General features: G+C 30.3%; 3 protein-coding genes across 6 annotated transcripts; 1 reads left to right on the top strand and 2 right to left on the bottom strand.

The window, feature by feature from the left end:
• Positions 1 to 233: 233 nt before the first annotated feature.
• Positions 234 to 5891, bottom strand: LOC119613480. Its single transcript, XM_037969501.1, is given in 6 exon segments — positions 234 to 381; positions 443 to 1350; positions 1353 to 1759; positions 3942 to 4005; positions 4087 to 4176; positions 5876 to 5891. Coding segments are annotated over 4 exon segments (1431 nt in total). The 5' UTR covers positions 3968 to 4005; positions 4087 to 4176; positions 5876 to 5891; the 3' UTR covers positions 234 to 291.
• A 195-nt stretch (positions 5892 to 6086) lies between these two features.
• On the bottom strand, positions 6087 to 9770 carry LOC119613475 (nucleolar protein 10). Its single transcript, XM_037969492.1, has 5 exons — positions 9509 to 9770; positions 9038 to 9439; positions 8554 to 8979; positions 8202 to 8497; positions 6087 to 7091 (listed from the first exon to the last, which is right to left on the bottom strand). The coding sequence occupies exons 1-5, from the start codon at positions 9572 to 9574 to the stop codon at positions 6173 to 6175; spliced, it is 2109 nt and encodes a 702-aa protein (XP_037825420.1). The 5' UTR covers positions 9575 to 9770; the 3' UTR covers positions 6087 to 6172.
• A 33-nt stretch (positions 9771 to 9803) lies between these two features.
• Positions 9804 to 22331, top strand: LOC119613476 (ras-related protein Rab-14). Of its 4 annotated transcripts, none has more exons than XM_037969497.1 (5): positions 9832 to 10056; positions 10338 to 10370; positions 18603 to 18716; positions 21423 to 21786; positions 21847 to 22331. In XM_037969497.1, the coding sequence occupies exons 3-5, from the start codon at positions 18611 to 18613 to the stop codon at positions 22022 to 22024; spliced, it is 648 nt and encodes a 215-aa protein (XP_037825425.1). In that variant the 5' UTR covers positions 9832 to 10056; positions 10338 to 10370; positions 18603 to 18610; the 3' UTR covers positions 22025 to 22331. The 4 variants fall into 4 exon arrangements, with proteins under 4 accessions (XP_037825421.1, XP_037825425.1, XP_037825423.1 ...); XM_037969496.1 differs by having other exon boundaries at positions 9885 to 10097; XM_037969493.1 differs by lacking the exon at positions 10338 to 10370 and having other exon boundaries at positions 9804 to 10056.
• The last annotated feature ends 1311 nt before the right edge of the window (positions 22332 to 23642 follow it).

Here is a 23642-nt window from a genome sequence, read left to right on the forward strand (position 1 = left end):
AACTACATCTGAAATATAACTAATAATTTATAAAACTTTATTTTTATATAATTATAATTTTAATAAAATATACATATTTCTCTAGTTTATAATAATAATAATAATATAATTTTTATTCGATGGAAATTTTTATAATTTTGGCCAAATAAAAAAACTTAACGAAAAGTTCTCAGCTGTTACAGATTTCTTACGATTGCATTGTCAAATTTGTCAATGCAAAGATTGCTATAACAGGGAACAGTAAATTTCGTTTATAGTTTTTTTTAACAAATTTTAACTTTATTTAAACTTTTAACTAAACTGACACTCAATACTGCGCATTACTGGCTCACGGCGATAAAATGAAGAAAATTGACGGGAATTAGCCTCCTCGTAAAGATTCTGCAAATAAATAAAGAATAATAAACAACACTGCAAACGTTTATTCCAAAGTAAAACCTACCAAAACTTCCTTCAAAGGCAACAAACTTTCAAATTTAAATTGGCACTTAGCTGATAACTCTTCCTGCTGCCAGAGTTTTCGAAATTGTTCATCATCTTTTTTGGGACAACCCAAGATTTTAATAGTTCTTAGATTCTGATTAATCAAACTTAAATGTTTCATTTGTTCATAGTCCATCAGACGACAATAGTGAAAGGCTAATAATTGCAAATTTTTAAATTTTTCAAAATTTACCGAAATTTTATCAAATATTTCCGAGGACCACTGCCAGGTTTGGCCATTTATGCAGACATTTTCTCTCATTATGGCATAATTCTCGGGAGTCCATTCTTGCAAGGATTCATCTTCTATATAATAACGATCATTCTCAAATTTTATCTGCTGTAATTGTAAAGATTTCGTTGCATGTTGACTTAGTTCAAAGAAAAAGTTTTCCTCGAAATTCAAAGGCATAAAATTAATCCAAAAAAATTGCACAGTTTTTAAATGTGGTAAATTTATAATGGCCTTAAGAAATTTGGCCTCCTGTGTAAAGGCAGACAGTCTTAATATTTCCAAATTTTGCCAGTAATCGCATAATTTCAACATTTGTGGTATATCCTTAAGATACTCACATTCTACTATATTTAAGGTTTTCAAAGGTCTCTTCTGACTAACGGCCAGCAAATGATTAGGATCTAAATTGCGGCAAGATTTCAATTCTAAATTTTCTATATGCTCCAAATCATCTAAATGTTCACCCCACAGCCAACGATTATCACCATCCAATAGTTTTAAGGTCTTTAACTTTTTACAATACATGCCCAATTCCAGCAATGTTTGATCTTGTAGAAATTTTCCTTGTATTTCCAATTCTTCGAGATTCTTGAAATATTTAACATTTTGCATGAAATTATCATTAATAAAAATTTCAAGTTTTCCATAGGATTTGTGCGTACTCCACTCCATTCTATGTGCTTTAGTAAATCCATATTAAAATAGGTACTAAAACGTACCCTTTCCACAGCTTTACCACACAAATAGCAAAATTCGGAGATTTCATAATCTTTCAGTTGAAGTTTGTATTTAAAGGTGAGATAATTGTAATTGAAAAATTTATATTTTCTTTGACAAATCTTGCGTATTATCTGGCGAAAATGTTTACAAACTTTGGCAAGCACTAATTGTTCCTGTAGAGGGCAAGATTCAAAGATACTATACAATATTTCCAAAGGCAATGTGGTAAAGTTAATGGGAGAGAAATCAACTTTATTGTCGGGATTTACTTCCAATTTTTCAAGTTTTGAGCATAAATCTGGACATTCTTGGCAGGAAGAACTGAAATGAGAGAATAATGTTAATGGAACTGAACTAGAATTGAACAACAGAACAGGAACAAAACTAGAACAGAACTAGAATAGAACTTGAACAGAATTAGAACAGAACTAGAACAAAACTAGAACAGAACTAGAACAAAACTAGAACAGAACTAGAATAGAACTTGAACAGAATTAGAACTGAACTAGAACAGAACTAGAACAGCACAGAACTAGAACAGAACTAGAACAGAACAGAACTAGAACAGAACTAGAACAGAACTAGAACAGAACTAGAACAGAACTAGAACAGAACTAGAACAGAACTAGAACAGAACTAGAACAGAACTAGAACAGAACTAGAACAGAACTAGAACAGAACTAGAACAGAACTAGAACAGAACTAGAACAAAGATATAACAGAACTAGAACAGAACTAGCACAGAACTAGAACAGTACTAGAACAGAACTAGAAGAGAACTAGAACAGAACTAGAAATGAACTAGAACAGAACTAGAACAGAACTAGAATGAAACTAGAACAAAACTAGAACAGACCTAGAACAGAACTAGAACAGAACTAGAACAGAACTAGAACAGAACTAGAACAGAACTAGAACAGAACTAGAACAGAACTAGAACAGAACTAGAACAGAACTAGAACAGAACTAGAACAGAACTAGAACAGAACTAGAACAGAACTAGAACAGAACTAGAACAGAACTAGAACAGAACTAGAACAGAACTAGAACAGAACTAGAACAGAACTAGAACAGAACTAGAACAGAACCAGAACAGAACTAAAACAGAACTAGAACAGAACCAAAACAGAACTAGAACAGAACTAGAACAGAACTAGAACAGAACTAGAACAGAACTAGAACATAACTAGAACAGAACTAGAACAGAACTAGAACAGAACTAGAACAGAACTAGAACAGAACTAGAACAGAACTAGAACAGAACTAGAACAGAACTAGAACAGAACTAGAACAGAACTAGAACAGAACTAGAACAGAACTAGAACAGAACTAGAACAGAACTAGAACAGAACTAGAACAGAACTGGAACAGAACTAGAACAGAACTAGAACAGAACTAGAACTAAACTAAACTAGAACAGAACTAGAAACAGAACTAGAACAGAACTAGAACAGAACTAGAACAGAACTAGAACAGAACTAGAACAGAACTAGAACAGAAGTAGAACTGAACTAGAACTGAATTAGAACTGAACTAGAACTGAACTAGAACTGAACAAGAACTGAACTAGAACAAAACCAGAACAGAACTAGAATAGAACTTGAACAGAACTAGAACAGAACTAGAACAGAACTAGAACAGAACTAGAACAGGACTAGAACAGAACTAGAACAGAACTAGAACAGAACTAGAACAGAACTAGAACAGAACTAGAACAGAACTAGAACAGAACTAGAACAGAACTAGAACAGAACTAGAACAGAACTAGAACAGAACTAGAACAGAACTAGAACAGAACTAGAACAGAACTAGAACAGAACTAGAACAGAACTAGAACAAACTAGAACAGAACTAGAACAGAACTAGAAACAGAACCTAGAACAGAACTACACAGAACTAGAACAGAACTAGAACAGAACTAGAACAGAACTAGAACAGAACTAGAACAGAACTAGAACAGAAACTAGAACAGAACTAGAACAGAACTAGAACAGAACTAGAACAGAACTAGAACAGAACTAGAACAGAACTAGAACAGAACTAGAACAGAACTAGAAACAGAACTAGAACAGAACTAGAACAGAACTAGAACAGAACTAGAACAGAACTAGAGCAGAACTAGACCATAATTAGAACAGAACTGGAACAGAACTAGAACAGAACTAGAACTAGAACAGAACTAGAACTGAAATAGAACAGAACTAAAATAACTGTTTTTTTAATTATTTGTATTTCTCTTTTTTAACAAGCAATTTTAAGAGAAACTGGCATTAAATGTAAACAATCACAATTTTAGTTTTACTATTGTGAATGCTTTATTAATGGAAAATTCTAAAAAAGGATAGAAAATTTTATGTGTGTTTGTTTGTGTGTGTATGTATAAAAAATTGTATACAAATAAAAAATCTATACAACAATTTTATTTACATTTTAATTAATAAACATATTTTTTAGCAATAATGTTTTAAAAGATTGAAAATTAATAATGTAGTTTATTACTTACTTATGCTCAGAGTCCAGTTTTAACATTTTCAAGTAATAAGCAGGTAAACTCTTCGATATTTTTTCTGTTGAATAAAGCACAAAGTATTTTTTTACTTTAATAAAAACTTTTTGTTATAAAAATTAAGAATTTTAATAAAACTTACCAATATTTTAAAATTTGTATAATGGTAGTAGAGTATTAACGGAATCTTTTTAAATAACGTTTTATTTATTTAAAAACAAATTTACTTTATCTGTTAAAATAGAAAAAATTGTTGTTAATATTTGTATACCTATACTCAAACAACAAAGATTTCATAATTACAACAGAAAAACAGCTGTAAGTTTTTTTCTAGCTATTTGACAGATGTCAAGTTGACAAGCACCAAGTATTTTGTTTTTAGTGGAACAATGAAAGGAAGCTAGAATCAAGGAATTTTAAGGTGGATTTTATAACATGATTAATAATTGTTTTGCTGAATTACAATTAAAGTAGCTGAATAAGAGAAATTTCTTAACATTTGGTCTGCTGAATTCGATTTTTACTAGCTGAATAGCAAAAAATTCTAATTTAATTCGAAAATATTAAGTTTTTCTTTAGATTTTATTTGATGAATAGAAAATTGTATAGCTGAATAATAATATTTTTATTAAAATTGTATAACTTATTAAAAATTTCAAGATTTCATCAGCTGAATTACACATTTGACAGCTGAATAGGAATTATTTTTAGTTAAACTGAATTGTTGAATTGCTGAATTGTTATTTCTTTAGCTGAATTGTAAAATATGTATTTAAAATTTATTAAAAAGAATATTTGTATATTCTTTTTTTAATTCTTGAGATTTTGTTGGCTGAATACATATTTTAGCAGCTGAATAGCTCATATTTTTAATTTAATGTGAAAAGTACAAATTTAAAACAATTTGTATAGCTGAATTATTATTTTCTCAGCTGAATTGTAAAAAAAAATTATAAAAATTCATTAGTTTCTTAAATATTTTCAAGATTTTGTTAGCTAAATTAAATTGTTGTAATTTTTCAAAATATTGTATAACTGAATAGTAATTTTGATAGCTGAATTCCTTTAAAACTTAATTTTGTACTTCGATTTGTGCAAAATTCTTAAGATTTTGATAGCTGAATTAAATTTTAAGCTACTGAATAGCAGATATTTTTAGCCTAATATAAAAATAACAAATTTATATAATAATTTGTATTGCTGAATTCTTATTTCTTTAGCTGAATAGCAAAAAAATTATGAAATTATATTAAAACTCAACTTCTTCATTAATTTCTTAACAATTCTTATGGTTTTGTTAGCTGTATTCTGTTTCTAAAAAGCTTAATTTTTTTGTTTGTTTTGATAAAATTTCTTAAGATTTTATTAGCTGAATTAACATTTTATCAGCTGAATAGGTAACATTTTTAGTTTTATGTGAAAACTACAAATTTGTGAAACAATTTGTAAAGCTGAATTGTAATTTTGTTAGCTGAATTGTTAAAATATTAAGGAAAATTACTTTTAAACCTTATTTAAGAAGGATTTGTTAAAAATTGTATAGTTGAATTTGGCTGAATTAGATTTTTAACAGCTGAATAGCTAATATTTTCGGTTTGATTTGAAAATAACAAATGTTGCTGGGAATTCGTGTTGCTGAATTGTTATTTCTCCAGCGGAATTGCAAAAAATGTTTTGAAAATTCTTTTAAAACATAATATATTCATTAATTGCTTTAAAATTCTAATGATTTTGGTAGCTGAATAGTATGTTTAGCAGCTGAATAAATGAATTGTGAAAATTTTTTGGAAAATTATTAGTTGAATTTTAATTTTCTTAGCTGAATTCCTTAAAAACATAATTATTTCATTGATTTTTTAAAATTTTGTTAGCTGAATTCGGTTTTTAGCAGTTTTTTTGAAAATATTGTATATTTTATAATTAAAATGTACCTCTTGTGTAGAGAAAACTTGAAACCAAACTAAAAGATTTTGAAGAATATATTTATTGTCTTAATGGTTTAATATAAAATGATTGAGGTTTTTTTATAAATACTCAACATCTTGATAAAGTTTATTTTTGAAAAAATAACCACAAATTCAAACTGCAGCATTGCAGTTTAATACATAAATAAGTAAAACAACACTTTCTAATTTTTTATTAAACTACTTTATTTACACGCTAAATTCTCAGAAAAAGATAAACATTCAAAAAAGGAAACTTACAAAAAAACAATCTATTTCAATAATCTACTTAAAATTAACCTTTTTCAGTTTCAACGACTTAATAGGTCTTATCAATTTCTTGCGTTCCTCACGATGTTGTTTCATTTGATATTCACGTTTACGCATTTCTTTCGAGGGTGGTTTCTTCATATCAAATGTCATTTGTCGATTACCCAGTGAGCGTCCTATAGTTTGTACTTTAGCATTAGTTTCCTCTACCTTGGCGACACGATCTTGTAGGGAAACCTTCATCATGCCTCTTTTAACTTGACTCATTTCGGTGGTTGAATCTAATGAAATTAATTTGAAATCTTTTTTAGGTTTTTCTTTTATTTCTGTACGTTCCTCCTCTTCTAGTTCTTGTAATTCTTCCTTTCTTTGTTTTTTAACATCCTTGTAGGCTCTCTTCATTTCTTTATTAAATTCACGTACACCCTCATCGTCGGAGGATTCAGGGCCAGAGGAATTGTGCTCATCATCATCGCTCTTCTCTAAACCAAACAAATCCTCATCATTATCACTGTCCTCATGTGGTTTACTCTCTTCTTCGTGTAGTTCATTGACTCGTGCCACCTCTATGCGTTTCTTAATTTCTTTAAGTTTGGATTTTTCCAAACGATTTAGCACAGGAGCCAATAGCTTATATTCCTCGGCATTTTTATCAATATTGAAATCTTTATTTTCAAACATGGCCTTGAAACGATTGTCCTCCAAGAGATTGGGTACTTGTTTGTTACTTGATTTGGCGGCGGGATTGGTTTGTTCATCAATAATTTTAAGAGCCAATTCTTGATTAACTTTAGGCAATTTGGTGTTAAGTTGCAAGCGGGGCTTGCGTTCACTTTCGATTTCTGCGCGAATTTTCTCTTTGCGGAAACGTTCAAAGGCAAAGGGATCCACCAAAGCTTTGGCTTTGTTATACAAACGGGCATCAATAAAGAATCTGGAGAAAAATCGAATATGTTAAAAGATTTTTCATAAATTGATTGCTTAACAAGAACTAGAACAGTTCTAGTCTAGTTATAAATAAATTCTAGTTGTTCCAGTTCAGTTTTAGTTTAGTTCTAGTTCAGTTCTAGTTCTAGTTCAGTTCTAGTTCAGTTCTAGATCAGTTCTAGTTCAGTTCTAGTTCAGTTCTAGTTCAGTTCTAGTTCAGTTCTAATTCAGTTCTAATTCAGTTCTAGTTCAGTTCTAGTTCAGTTCTAGTTCAGTTCTAGTTCAGTTCTAGTTCAGTTCTAGTTCAGTTCTAGTTCAGTTCTAGTTCAGTTCTAATTCAGTTCTAGTTCAGTTCTAGTTCAGTTCTAGTTCAGTTCTAGTTCAGTTCTAGTTCAGTTCTAGTTCAGTTCTAGTTCAGTTCTAGTTCAGTTCTAGTTCAGTTCTAGTTCAGTTCTAGTTCAGTTCTAGTTCAGTTCTAGTTCAGTTCTAGTTCAGTTCTAGTTCAGTTCTAGTTCAGTTCTAGTTCAGTTCTAGTTCAGTTCTAGTTCAGTTCTAGTTCAGTTCTAGTTCAGTTCTAGTTCAGTTCTAGTTCAGTTCTAGTTCAGTTCTAGTTCAGTTCTAGTTCAGTTCTAGTTCAGTTCTAGTTCAGTTCTAGTTCAGTTGTAGTTCAGTTCTAGTTCAGTTGTAGTTCAGTTGTAGTTCAGTTCTAGTTCAGTTCTAATTCAGTTCTAGTTCTGTTCTAGTTCAGTTCTTGTTCAGTTCTAGTTCAGTTCTAGTTCAGTTCTAGTTCAGTTCTAGTTCAGTTCTAGTTCAGTTCTAGTTCAGTTCTAGTTCAGTTCTAGTTCAGTTCTAGTTCAGTTCTAGTTCAGTTCTAGTTCAGTTCTAGTTCAGTTCTAGTTCAGTTCTAGTTCAGTTCTAGTTCAGTTCTAGTTCAGTTCTAGTTCAGTTCTAGTTCAGTTCTAGTTCAGTTCTAGTTCAGTTCTAGTTCAGTTCTAGTTCAGTTCTAGTTCAGTTCTAGTTCAGTTTTAGTTCAGTTCTAGTTCAGTTCTAGTTCAATTCTAATTTAGTTCTAGTTCAGTTTTACCTCAGTTCGGTTAAAGTTATTGCTTTAACTTACCCATGCATGTATGCCTTTAATAAATTGCTGCCTATCAAATGCTCCAGACCCAATTCTTCCAATTCCTTTTGTGTAACAAATTGATAATCATCATACATATGTTCCACCACCTCCGATTCAATCTCCTCGGTAAGATTGTCCAAGAATGAACACCATCTAGGGGCAGGACCCATAGCTGGAACATAGTAGGTCAACATTTTAACATCCTCCTGGGCCATAAAGAACATTCCCGTATTGGGTATAGTGCAGAAGTCATTAAACGAAGAGGTGGACTCAATATAAGCAATTTGTTTGCCCTAGAAGGAAAAAATAATTAAAACTTTTATAAATCTAAAAATAGCTTTAAATATACCGTTTGCTCATCCCACAGCTTCAACATGGCCTCATCCATGGAGTAAACAGCATTTTGTTGGTTATTAAAAGCTATACGCTTAACGGGTAATTTATTTAAATGATCCTTTACTAGCAAAGGCTCCTTTGAACGTATATCGTAGAGTAAAACATGACCCGAATTGGTGCCTACAGCCATATGTAAACCATCTTTACATTTCAAAGCCGATATAGAAGGAAACTCTTTAACACCGGGTAATTTTATGGCCACATCCAAAGTAGCACATTTTGTTTTTGATCTAGGATCCCAGGCTTCTACAGTGCCCTCTTTGGAGCCCACCATTAACAAACCATGTTCTGGATTTACCTCACAAGCATTAAGACAAGAGGCCTCCGATTCGTAAGGTTGCAAAAATTGTCCTCTTTCCAAATTTAAACGATAAATTTCCTGGAATTTTTGATTTTTATGAATAAAAACAATTTTTTTAATATTTTTCTTTAAATACTTTAGTAGTGCCCACTATAAACATATCACAGGAAGGTTTATGATATTTCATATCTCTACCAAAACGCGGTATTCTCAAACGATAATGTCTGCCATGGGCGGCATGTATTTCCACATAACGATCACATTGCAGGAAAACCATTTTACTATAATCATCACTTATTACCTCAAAAGTGGTAACCTCCGAATCAAAACATCTTTCAAATTTAATAGATAAATTGGAAACCTCAAAACATTTGACCCGCGGTTTATAGGTACCCGTAGCCAAGATGTACTGCATATCGGGAGACATGCGTATGGAGGTACATACACCCGGCATATCAAAATCTTGTATTAATTCTATTTGTCTTCGAGAATCAACCTTTTTCATTAACTGAGACTTTTTGCGGCGATCGGTAAGCCACTGAAAAAGGAGAAAAATTAAAAAATAAAGCAACTCCCTTAAAATTTTTTTCATTTACAATAAACTTACATCTGGCAAAGATTTGCCCGCACTCAGGTTATATATTTTAACTTCATTTACTTCGTTAACAAACATTTTAACATAATTTTTAATAAAATTATTAAAAAATTAAAGATTTATTAATTAAATTAATTAATAAAAATTTCAGTTAATTCCCCTAGAAAAAACGTAAACACTACTTTGCACGTGTGAGTAGAGAGTGAGAGAAAACTGTCATAACAAAACACTATTGTGAATGATGTTTTATTTGTTAAAAGAAAAACAACACTATGGTGAATACTTAAAAATAATCATGTTATCGTTTATCGTTAATGACATTAATTGACAGCTCTCTGAGTTGCAAAAAAATAACAACCATATACAAGAAAAAAACACACACAGAAAAATTCAGAAGTTAAAGGAAAAAAATTGTGAAAAATTGCTTAAAACTCAACAAAAAATTAATAAAAATTTAAAAAATCTAAAGAAAACACATAAAGGTGTAAAAAAATACACAAATTTGTGTAAAAAACTAAAAAGTTTTATAAATTTTCCAGCATTTTGGCAGAAATTAACACGTAATTTAACTTTACTTTTGTATATATTGTATGCACTATAAGTGAGTGTATATTTTTTTTTCTACAACAATAAAAAAGTGAAAACGCAAATTATCGGGAATAAAACAACTCAAAAAAATCCCACAATTCAATTAAAACAAGAATAATTATTTGCAATTATATTTTTTAGTAGTTTTTCAAGTATTAGTAACAAAAACAAAACTAATCCATCACTACTTGTGAACAAAAATCATTATTTTGTTATCAGCTTTATAATTTCAATAATTAATAATATTTTGTAGAATTTTCTTTTAAGAAATTGTTTAAAATCTAAGGTACGTATAATATTTTAGGATTTTTTTGTTCAATGAATCATAGCAGAAATTGCTTTTGTTTGTTTTTGTTGTCTTTATTATAAGATCTTGGCTTGAGCTATTATTAAAACTAAAATAAAAAACAACAACAACAACAAGTTATAAAAGTGATAAAAAGTAGCCATGAGAGGAAATAGTTCAGTTAAATTTCTCCTTATATTTATTGTTTTGTTCACCCGACAACACCCCCTTTTTGTTGTTGTTTTCAGTCAATAATACAAAAAAAATGTCACATACAGTACTTGTCAATAGTTAAACATCACTTATGATACATATAAAATTAGAGATGACACTTTTGTTGATAAAATCGATATGTAAACAAAGCCTGGAAATTTGTTTAAGGGCATATTTTTCGCAAAATAAGAAACATTTTATTTTATTTATTTATTTTTATTTATTTATTTCATCAATCAATACATAGGAAGCCTATAAGGCCAATTATACATGTATTGTTAGTTTAATATCCATGTTAATACAAAATTATTATAATTATATAAACTTAAAAATACTTTAAATTAAAAATATAAAATGTATAAGAACTAAATTTATACATAAAATGGTCCCCCAACCACGCAAATATTAATAAAAAAAACAAATTTATATGTCCTAAATTTTACCAAAGATCAATCAACACCTTAGAATTCATTATTTTCAGAAAGCCAGTCTAAAAGTATTTTTCTATATTTGAGGAAGGAATATGAAAATAATCTAAGAGAACTAGGCAAACAATTCCAAATACGACAAATCCGAATTTTATATGAGCGTTCAAAAATCGAAAGATAAATTCGTGGTATCTCAATTTGTATACTACGGGTGGATTGATTAAAAATAAACTCATCAACGAGAAAATGAGGCTGTCTTGATTTCATAATTCTATAAAAATGTAGTAACAGACGCAAACGTAAGTAATTATGAAAACTACAGCCTAAAAGGTCAGGTATCAGTTCGGACACTCGATCATGATCATGTATGCGAACATTGAAAATGTAACGAATAATCTTCCTGACGACTCTCTCAAGATAGTCCAAATTAGTGGATAAAGACCCGGAATAAACTTCCAAACAATAATTAACTTTTGACAATAGTAAAGCATGAGTCAAGCGAAGTCTAATATATCTAGGAATATAAGATCTTAATGCATATAATCTTCTCAAAATGTAAGAAATTTGATTGGATAGAGAATTAATGTGATTTTCAAAATTTAAATTAGAATCAATAGTAATGCCAAGACAATTTAATGACTCAACAAAGTTAATTGATTGGTTTTCAATGAAAATTCTCGGGTAAGTAAAATTTTGGGTTGGTAAATGAAAATACATTGCCCTAGTTTTGGATGGATTTATTTTCAAATAATTTAGGTGCATCCAATTAAGAATAGCCGCAATATGATTATTTAACTGAATATCACACATAGTATTATTGCTATAATCATAATTATAAATTAGAAAAATATCATCGGCAAAAACATACGGTTTACAAAAATTGTTCTCCATGATAGGGATACAATCATTTAAATAAGCAAGAAAGAGTATGGGACCCAATACGGACCCTTGTGGGACACCTGAGGTAACGGCTCCAATACTAGAACTTAATCCACCGTAAGATACATATTGAGAACGATCACTTAAATATGAATATATTAATTTACATGCAGATTTGGAAAAATTAAATTTTTGATGCAGTTTTTTAATAAGAATATTATAATTTACACGATCAAACGCTTTAGAAAGGTCGAGTGAGAGTAAAACGCTATTTTTACGTTTGTTTAGTCGTTTTCTAATGAAATCCGTAAGGGAAATTAGTAAAGAAGATGTGTTATGATAACGTCGAAAGGCATATTGATTGGGTCGAAAAAGCGAGAAACGTTCACAATGAGATAAAATTTGAGCTTTCATGAGGTTTTCAACAATTTTTGACATTGCAGGTAAGATGCATATTGGTCGTAAATTGCTAATATTGAAGTTACCTTTCTTAGCAATGGGAACTATTCGACCTAGTTTCCATGCAACTGGAAACCATGAAGATATTATTTATAATATGATGGAGTAGCCTCGAAATCAACGGGAATATAATTTTTAAAAATTTAATTGGAATGCCATCATAGCCAGTAGCATTAGACTTGATCGTGCTAATCGCAAGAAAAACATCATATTCTGAAACTGAACTAAAATGAAAACAATTAGTGCCATCAATAAAGTTTTGAAAGTCATAATTTCCCATATTATTTGGGCAAAGGTTGTCCAAAAATCCAGTTGCAATGGATTCTAAATCTACCTCATTAAGTTCAGGACTTTCACAACCAATACAACCTAGTTTACGTAGATTACTCCATATTTGCCTATTATCTACATTAGTAAACAAATTCCTGCCATAATTTCTACGTATTCTTCGAATAATAGATTTAGTTTTATTGCGAAGTTTACAAAAATTTTTCCAATTTTGCTCATTTGGATGCATTAGGAAAGTTCTATATGCCGTATCACGTAATGATCTAGCATTAACAATTTCGGTGGACCTCATCCATCCAATATCAACAGATTTATGTCTACTGCTAAAATTTGGAACTAAACTGTGTAAACCATTTACCAAACTATTTAACGTAGAGAGTTGTAAATCAACATCGTTTGTATTAAATATTGGTGTTATGTCGAATTGTTCCACATATTGACTTAGAACCTCATAATTTATACGTTTATACTGTTTGAATTCAATTCTATTCCTTTCTGTGCTAGTTGAGCATGTTAGAGAAATGAATATAAGACTGTGGTGTGAGGAAAAAAAGGGGAAAATCATCTGTCCTTTATGAGATACTAATTGTGGCTGGCTGAGCATAAAAAAATCAATTAAAGAAGTACTATTATTACGTATACATAAATGTGTAGGTAAACAATTATGTACACATTCAAGACCGGATCTGTAACATACAGAACGAATTCTCGACGACATCGAAATATCGAAAAGATTACAGTTGAAATCACCCATGGTAATCGTATTTGGAAACCGATCAAATAAATCCCCATGCAACTCCTCGAATACACCAATATTTCCAGTAGGCAAATACACCACCCCAACTACAGCTGAGACACCATTAGTAAAAACTTCAATAAATAATGACTCGCAGACTCTGAAACTTTCACTACGAAATAAAATTCTATAATGTAATTTTGTTGAAACATACAAGCAGACACCTCCAGCACGGAATTCATTAGGACGATCATTACGGACGAGATTATAACCTGGAACAGTCAAGGTTGAAGATAGGATGTCAGATTTAAACCAAGATTCAGATATTCCTATTATATCAAGACAGGAGTGTTGGAAAATACTTTTGAATTCTTCCATTTTAGTACTGGAGACTGATGGATTTAAACTTTGCGCATTTACGTGACCAATATTTAAATTTCCAGGAAAAACAGAAAGACTAGATTTCAAATGTGATAAATCTCTGGCAATAGGACCAAGGTTATGGGACATCAAGGTGTATATAATATTTGGGGTTAAAGGGGAACAAATTATGTATAAATCAGTCAAACATTTTAAAAAATTATTGGGAAAATGAAGAAATGAGAAATATAAAAAAAATATTCAATTTTCAAAAAACTATCCAATTATTGAAAAATAAAAAATTGACAAAAATATATGTATATAACCTCCATTAACAATGACGGCCCAACCCAAAAATAGCTCCAACTATAGTTATAAATTTAAAAATTAATGAGTTAAAAAAAAAAATACAAGTTAGTGGTCCTACAGGATTTAATTAATAAATTTTGAAATATAAGGGCTATAGTTAGAACTAACTCAAAGCAGGGTTTCCATTGTTAATGGAGAAAAGAGGTAATTTATAGCAAAAAAACAAAAATAAAGTAATTAAATGGCACAAACAAAATTTGATTTCTTAATATAAAAAAGAGGAAAAGAGAGAAAAAAAAAAAATATAATAAAAAAGTTTAATATTGTATTAAAATAAAATATAATATTTAAATTTCTACTTTAAAAAATTCTATGCATTCATTAAATGTCACAGTCCTGATATCACCATTTGGCATTGTTAATTTAGCTTTCAGTAATTCACGATTAATTATACTGTAGTGAGTTATTCTGTTGTCTTTTGCAAGCTTCCAGCAAATCCTTAGAAATTTTTGCGCCAAAGAAGAGTAATTGTCGTTTAAATAGACTCTGGTACAGATATTTCCTCCTTCGACATGAGAACGATTTAATGATTTTTCTTGGAAGTATTGGGACATTATTTTATCGCGTGTAGAAATTCTGCCAAACTTTACAAGAACAGCATTCCTTTTTCTTATATAAACAACATTTAAGATATCATCAGGCATTATATCCACTTTCAAATACGAGCATAGAGATTTAACAGTTTCAGTAAGATTTTGAAGATCATTTGAAAGGCCAGTTATTATAATGTCCGACCTGTTTAATCGTGACTGAAATACATGGTTTTGTAACTCCAACTCATTGAACTTTTTTCTCATCATTTTATCGTTCAAATTTACAAGTTGTTTGCAATCTTTAACTTCATCTTTGATTTCATCCATCCTAGTTGAAATTTCCTTCCGTATTTCACTAACCACTGTCTCAAACTTCATATTGATTTCTGCTTGATCTTTTTTCATATCAATTTCATGTAATCTAAGTGATTTTTTAAAAGCAGCAAATTCTTTGCGAATTTCTTCTTTGAAAAGATTATCATTATCAGGATCAGGTGGATTTTCTGTGCATTCTTTGCATGTGTATAGTAGGTTTCGATTTTTGTCTAATGTAGAAAAAACATCCTTAGAGACTCCTTCACAGTCAACATGGAACCATGTATTGCATGTCCTACATAAGAGACTTCGTTTACGACCGGTACCAACATCAATATTACAAACACCGCAAATAGATGACATATTTAATATAAATTTCGGGATAATAAAAATTATTTTTGACTCCAATTACAAGTATTATTTAGCGGTACTATATTATGTAACTTGATATATTTATTTAATGTGCAATTTACAAATATTTGCACATGTAATTTTAATGTGCAAGACAAAGATCGCAATAACAAAGGATGTAGATTTAATGCAACAAAAAGAGATGAAATATTGGATGATGAAATCACGTTGTAATGATGACAATATATACGTTTTTATTCATACAATTTAATGTATAACATGATATTTCAATAAAATTTTATTGTTGATTAATTTTTTTCAGCTTAGAACATTTATTTTATATTTTGCACACTTTTAAGATAATTAATTTTATTTTTCAAACAAGAGGATCAATTTTTACATCTACCACAACATGGCGTTACCAGACTTAATTCAAAAATTTTATTTTCAAAAACTTTCAAAAATTTTATTCATTTTAATTGTTTCGGAATTGATTGAAAGTTTTTACTAAGAAAAACATGACATTTTCTAGATAGCTTTTCCTATTAAAAGTTGAAACCAAATTATATTTTTAAAGAACTTTGTTAAAATTTCATTAAATTATTAAAAGTTTGCTTAATTTATTGCTTAATTTCATTGAAATTCTTTCACAAAGGAATCTTAATATCAACATAATTTGCAGCTGTAATAACAAAAGACATAAACGTTTGTACGTGCTTCATATTAAAAGTCGGTCATTGTTCGCGCATCTATAATTTTATAAATTTTCAATAAAATCTATATAAAAAAATTATATTCTTATCAGTTAATGTACAAATGCCTAAAAAAGAGTCATTAGCTTCACACAAAAAGACACAAAATAATAAAGCAAAGAAATTACAAAATAATAAATACCTATAATAATATTTAAAATCAGATTCTGAAGTCATTTGTTATATTCAGTTCTAGTTCAGTTCTAGTTCTGTTGTAGTTCAGTTCTAGTTCAGTTTTAGTTCAGTTCAGTTCAGTTCTAGTTCAGTTCTAGTTCAGTTAGTTCAGTTATAGTTCAGTTCTAGTTCAGTTCTAGTTCAGTTCTAGTTCAGTCTAGTTCAGTTCTAGTTCAGTTCTAGTTCAGTTCTAGTTCAGTTCTAGTTCAGTTCTAGTTCATTTCTAGTTCAGTTCTAGTTCAGTTCTAGTTCAGTTTCTTTCTTAGTTCAGTTCTAGTTCAGTTTTCTAGTTCAGTTCTAGTTTCAGTTCTAGTTAGAGTTCAGTTCTAGTTCAGTTCTAGTTCAGTTCTAGTTCAGTTCTAGTTCAGTTCTAGTTCAGTTCTAGTTCAGTTCTAGTTCAGTTCTAGTTCAGTTCTAGTTCAGTTCTAGTTCAGTTCTAGTTCAGTTCAGTTCTAGTTCAGTTCTAGTTCAGTTCTAGTTCAGTTCTAGTTCAGTTCTAGTTCAGTTCTAGTTCAGTTCTAGTTCAGTTCTAGTTCAGTTCTAGTTCAGTTCTAGTTCAGTTCTAGTTCAGTTCTAGTTCAGTTCTAGTTCAGTTCTAGTTCAGTTCTAGTTCAGTTCTAGTTCAGTTCTAGTTCAGTTCTAGTTCAGTTCTAGTTCAGTTCTAGTTCAGTTCTAGTAGTTCAGTTCTAGTTCAGTTCTAGTTCAGTTCTAATTCAGTTCTAGTTCAGTTCAAGTTCAGTTCTAGTTCAGTTCTAGTTCAGTTCTAGTTCAGTTCTAGTTCAGTTCTAGTTCAGTTCTAGTTCAGTTCTAGTTCAGTTCTAGTTCAGTTCTAGTTCAGTTCGAGTTCAGTTCGAGTTCAGTTCGAGTTCAGTTCGAGTTCAGTTCTAGTTCAGTTCTAGTTCGAGTTCAGTTCGAGTTCAGTTCGAGTTCAGTTCTAGTTCAGTTCTAGTTCAGTTCTAGTTCAGTTCTAGTTCAGTTCTAGTTCAGTTCTAGTTCAGTTCTAGATCAGTTCTAGTTCAGTTCTAGTTCAGTTCTAGTTCAGTTCTAGTTCAGTTCTAGTTGAGTTCTAGTTCAGTTCAGTTCAGTTCTAGTTCAGTTCTAGTTCAGTTCTAGTTCAGTTCAAGTTCAGTTCTAGTTCAGTTCAAGTTCAGTTCTAGTTCAGTTCTAGTTCAGTTCTAGGTCAGTTCTAGTTCAGTTCTAGTTCAGTTCTAGTTCAGTTCTAGTTCAGTTCTAGTTCAGTTCTAGTTCAGTTCTAGTTCAGTTCTAGTTCAGTTCTAGTTCAGTTCTAGTTCAGTTCTAGTTCAGTTCTAGTTCAGTTCTAGTTCAGTTCTAGTTCATTTCTAGTTCAGTTCTAGTTCAGTTCTAGTTCAGTTCTAGTTCAGTTCTAGTTCAGTTCTAGTTCAGTTTCTAGTTCAGTTCTAGTTCAGTTCTAGTTCAGTTCTAGTTCAGTTCTAGTTCAGTTCTAGTTCAGTTCTAGTTCAGTTCTAGTTCAGTTCTAGTTCAGTTCTAGTTCAGTTCTAGTTCAGTTCTAGTTCAGTTCTAGTTCAGTTCTAGTTCAGTTCTAGTTCAGTTCTAGTTCAGTTCTAGTTCAGTTCTAGTTCAGTTCTAGTTCTGTTCTAGTTCAGTTCTAGTTCAGTTCTAGTTCAGTTCTAGTTCAGTTCTAGTTCAGTTCTAGTTTAATTCTAGTTCACTTCTAGTTTAGCTCTAGTTCTAGTTCAGTTCTAACTATTTAATAATATAAAATAACCCCAATAATTTAACGTTTTAATAACTTACTCATCACTCAAATTTTTAACAATTCCCCACAGTAAAATGCTCTTATTGCTTTTATTTTTACGCAAAAAAATTTAAACAAAAATGAAACAACAGTTTTATATTTTCATTAAAATACTACATCTCTTAAATAAACAAAGTCCGCAGCACTTTTTAAACTAAAACAAAAAGTGAACTAAAAGAAAGCAACAGTTACACTTCCCCATACTCTACTATTAAGCACCTGTCTAAATTAAATATATTTTTTTTATATATAAAAAACTACACGTCTTGAATTTAATTTTAATTTTAACTGATAATTCAAAACCTAAATGCAAATTACAACTATTTTGTTTTTTATATCACAAAACTCCACTTTAAGATATCACGAAAAAGTTTTACATAATTTTATTTAATTTGTTTATGAGCAAACAGTGAAATTTTTAATTTGTGTACGAAATGTTGTCAAAAGTTAAAAGAAAAATGTCCACAAATAGTTTAGTTATTTTTAATAAATTTTATAATGGTCTTGATATGGCTTATGAAAAATGTATAATAATTGAAATTCTAATATGATTCGCATTTAATTTATAGTAATTTATTATATTTAAAATTTTTTCCAGATCCCACAATGTCTTCGGCGCCATATAACTACAATTACATATTCAAATACATCATAATTGGTGATATGGGTGTGGGAAAATCATGTATTTTGCATCAATTTACGGAAAAGAAATGTAAGTATTTAATTTTTTAAAAAAATATAACAAGAAAGATATTTAATGAAAGATGAGGTGATCATTCTTATTAGTAATACTTTTATATAAATATCAATTTAATGTTGAAACTATTAGCTGACATATTTTTTTATTAAGTTTAAATAGAACTGTTTGCTTTATAAGTGTAAATATTAAGTGAAAATAGTTCTATTGTTTTAAACAAAGCTCATAAGATGATTACAGAACAAATTTCAATAAAAATAGTTCTTAACTAAATAAGTTGTCTGAAAAATGTAAACAATTTAAGACAATTATGAAGTTAAAGTTAGATTAGTTTTAGTAAAGTTCTAGTTCACTCATTTCAAGTTCTATTCTAATTCTGTTCTAGTTCTAATTCTATTCTAGTTCTAGTTCTGTTCTAGTTCTGTTATAGTTTTGTTCTAGTTCTGTTCTAGTTCTGTTCTAGTTCTGTTCTAGTTCTGTTCTAGTTCTGTTCTAGTTCTGTTCTAGTTCTGTTCTTGTTCTGTTCTAGTTCTGTTCTAGTTCTGTTCTAGTTCTGTTCTAGTTCTGTTCTAGTTCTGTTCTAGTTCTGTTCTAGTAATGTTCTACTTCTGTTCTAGTTCTGTTCTAGTTCTATTCTAGTTCTGTTCTAGTTCTGTTCTAGTTCTGTTCTAGTTCTGTTCTAGTTCTGTTCTAGTTCTGTTCTAGTTCTGTTCTAGTTCTGTTCTAGTTCTGTTCTAGTTCTGTTCTAGTTCTGTTCTAGTTCTGTTCTAGTTCTGTTCTACTTCTGTTCTAGTTCTGTTCTAGTTCTGTTCTAGTTCTGTTCTAGTTCTGTTCTAGTAATGTTCTACTTCTGTTCTAGTTCTGTTCTAGTTCTGTTCTAGTTCTGTTCTAGTAATGTTCTACTTCTGTTCTAGTTCTGTTCTAGTTATGTTCTAGTTCTGTTCTAGTTCTGTTCTAGTTCTGTTCTAGTTCTATTCTAGTTCTTTTATAGTTTTGTTCTAGTTCTGTTCTAGTTCTGTTCTAGTTCTGTTCTAGTTCTGTTCTAGTTCCGTTCTAGTTCTGTTCTAGTTCCGTTCTAGTTCTGTTCTAGTTCTAGTTCTGTTCTAGTTCTGTTCTAGTTCTGTTCTAGTTCTGTTCTAGTTCTGTTCTAGTTCTGTTCTAGTTCTGTTCTAGTTCTGTTCTAGTTCTATTCTAGTTCTGTTCTAGTTCTGTTCTAGTTCTGTTCTAGTTCTGTTCTAGTTCTGTTCTAGTTCTGTTCTAGTTCTGTTCTAGTACTGCTCCAGTTCTGCTCTAGTTCTGTTCTAGTTATGTTCTAGTTCTGTTCTAGTTCTGTTCTAGTTCTGTTCTAGTTCTGTTCTAGTTCTGTTCTAGTTCTGTTCTAGTTCTGTTCTCTTCTAGTTCTGTTCTAGTTGTGTTCTAGTTCTGTTCTAATTCTAGTTCTGTTCTAGTTCTATTCTAGTTCTATTCTAGTTCTGTTCTAGTTCTGTTCTAGTTCTGTTCTAGTTCTGTTCTAGTGTTCTAGTTCTGTTCTAGTTCTGTTCTAGTTCTGTTCTAGTTCTGTTCTAGTTCTGTTCTAGTTCTGTTCTAGTTCTGTTCTAGTTCTGTTCTAGTTCTGTTCTAGTTCTGTTCTAGTTCTGTTCTAGTTCTGTTCTAGTTCTGTTCTAGTTCTGTTCTAGTTCTGTTCTAGTTCTGTTCTAGTTCTGTTCTAGTTCTGTTCTAGTTCTGTTCTAGTTCTGTTCTAGTTCTGTTCTAGTTCTGTTCTAGTTCTGTTCTAGTTCTGTTCTAGTTCTGTTCTAGTTCTGTTCTAGTTCTGTTCTAGTTTTGTTCTAGTTCTGTTCTAGTTCTGTTCTAGTTCTAGTTCTGTTCTAGTTCTGTTCTAGTTCTGGTCTAGTTCTGTTCTAGTTCTGTTCTAGTTCTGTTCAAGTTCTGTTCTAGTTCTGTTCTAGTTATGTTCTAGTTCTGTTCTAGTTCTGTTCTAGTTCTAGTTCTGTTCTAGTTCTAGTTCTGTTCTAATTCTAGTTATAGTTCTGTTCTAGTTCTGTTCTAGTTCTGTTCTAGTTCTGTTCTAGTTCTGTTCTAGTTCTGTTCTAGTTCTGTTCTAGTTCTGTTCTAGTTCTGTTCTAGTTCTGTTCTAGTTCTGTTCTAGTTCTGTTCTAGTTCTGTTCTAGTTCTGTTCTAGTTCTGTTCTAGTTCTGTTCTAGTTCTGTTCTAGTTCTGTTCTAGTTCTGTTCTAGTTCTGTTCTAGTTCTGTTCTAGTTCTGTTCTAGTTCTGTTCTAGTTCTGTTCTAGTTCTGTTCTAGTTCTGTTCTAGTTCTGTTCTAGTTCTGTTCTAGTTCTGTTCTAGTTCTGTTCTAGTTCTGTTCTAGTTCTGTTCTAGTTCTGTTCTAGTTCTGTTCTAGTTCTGTTCTAGTTCTGTTCTAGTTCTGTTCTAGTTCTGTTCTAGTTCTGTTCTAGTTCTGTTCTAGTTCTGTTCTAGTTCTGTTCTAGTTCTCTTCTAGTTCTGTTCTAGTTCGGTTCTGTTCTAGTTCTAGTTCTGATCTAGTTCTGTTCTAGTTCTGTTCTAGTTCTGTTCTAGTTTTGTTCTAGTTCTCTTCTAGTTCTGTTCTAGTTTTGTTCTAGTTCTGTTCTAGTTCTGTTCTAGTTCTGTTCTAGTTCAATTTTAGTTTAGTTTAAGTACAAGCCAGTTTTAACATTAATCAAACCCCTTTCTGTTTTCTCTAGTTATGGCCAATTGTCCTCATACCATTGGTGTTGAATTTGGTACACGCATTATTGAGGTCGATGATAAGAAAATAAAATTACAAATCTGGGATACCGCCGGTCAAGAACGTTTTAGGGCTGTGACTCGCTCTTACTATAGAGGTGCTGCTGGTGCTCTTATGGTCTACGACATAACCAGACGATCAACATACAATCATCTTAGCAGCTGGCTAACGGACACACGCAACTTAACCAATCCGAATACTGTGATTTTCTTAATTGGTAATAAATCAGATTTGGAAAGTACACGAGAGGTGACCTACGAGGAGGCTGAAGAATTTGCCAAAGAAAATGGTTTAATGTTTTTGGAAGCTAGTGCCATGACGTGAGTAGAAATGTTATACTTATAATAGATGTTATTGATATTTTAAAATTGAACTTTTAGAGGGCAAAATGTGGAGGAAGCCTTTTTAGAAACTGCTCGTAAAATCTATCAGAATATTCAGGAGGGTCGTTTGGATCTCAATGCTTCGGAATCGGGTGTACAGCATCGTCCCTCTCAACCCGGACGGACCTCATTAACAAATGAGACACCCAACAATAAAGATCAGTGCTCATGTTAAACATGTGTTTATATATATATTTTTAATAATTGTTTTTTTTTTTTCTTTAAACAACATTTATTATTATATATATATATTTTTTTTTAATTATTTACTAAACATTTTTTGTAAATTATGTTTCTTTTATATTTTTCTCACACTCTTTATTAGCTTACCCTTCTTTTTTCCCTTCTACCCCTGAACTTACTTTCTACGATTATATTTGTATTGAACAAAATAGCTGTTTATTATTAAATTATATTAAAATAAGTATAAAATTTATAATGAATAATAATAAAAAAAAAACATACGTATATTTAAAACAAAAACATAAAAACTAGTACTCGAAACTAAAACAACACTTTTTAGCTAAAACATTTAATTATAAAACAAAAACAGAAAACTTTTTCATACAGAAACATTTCAAATAACAGCAACAACAACACAAACCAAATATCAATATTAATTATAAAAACAATTAAAATTAAAAAAAAAAAAAACTAAGATTTTTAGTAAAAAATTATAACTCTGACAGGTTTAAAGTAGTATTTAAAAAAAATCCCTTAGAGGATTGTTACTACTCTTGTAGGAGCAAGTTTGTATCGAAAGTGCATTTTTTATAAAAAAAAAAAAAAAAATAATAAATATTCCATCTATTTTAGCGACAAAGTATTGAATTAAAAAAAAAAAAAAACATTCAATACTTGTACATTTGTTTTTAATATAATAATAATTGATGGTTTGTTTTCTCTATGTTTGAAAAGTGTTTTTTAAAATTTTGGTTTTGATGAATATTTTTAACAAAAAAATAACAAATTAAAAGAACTGTATGGAATAAATGTTGAAATAAAACAAAATTAATGGTAGTTATAGAAAAAAATTCAAAATGTTTTTGTACTAAAGGAGTAAAATTTGTATAAAATACAAGTAGAACTAAACTAGAACTAAAACTGAATTGCATTGAACTAAAACTAAACTAGAACTGAATCTAAACGCAACTATAAATGAACTAGAACAAAACAAGTACTGTTTTAAATATGATCTAGAACTGGTTTGGATTTAACTAGAACTAATTTGGACTGAACTAGAACTGAATTAGAACTGAAGTAAAAATGAACTAGAACTGAACTGGAACTCAAGTAGAACTAAACAAGAAGTGATCTAGAACTAAACTAGAACTATACTAGAACGGAAGTAGAACTGAGCTAGAATTGAACTAGAACAGAAATAGAACAGAGCTAGAATTAGAACTAGAACCGAACTAGAACTGAAGTAGAACAAAGCTAGAATTGTACTAGAATAGAAGTAGAACTGAACTAGAACTAAACTGAACTAGAACACAACTAGAACTGTACTAGAACTTATCTAGAACTAATCAAGAATTGAACTAGAACTGAAACTGAAGTAGAACAGAACTAGAACTGAACAAGAACTGAACTAGAACTGAACTAGAACTGAACTTGAACTGAACTTGAACTGAACTAGAACTGAACTGAACTAGAATTGGACTAGAACTGAACTAGAACTGAACTAGAACTGAACTAGAACTGAAATAGAACTGAACTAAAACTGAACTAGATCTGAACTAGAACTGAACTAGAACTGAAGTAGAATTGAACTAGAACTGAACTAGAACAGA

This window comes from Lucilia sericata, unplaced genomic scaffold (assembly GCF_015586225.1).
Source record: "Lucilia sericata isolate MDLA Ls3-8-SP2 unplaced genomic scaffold, ASM1558622v1 Contig002140F_arrow, whole genome shotgun sequence".
Taxonomy (NCBI): domain Eukaryota; kingdom Metazoa; phylum Arthropoda; class Insecta; order Diptera; family Calliphoridae; genus Lucilia; species Lucilia sericata.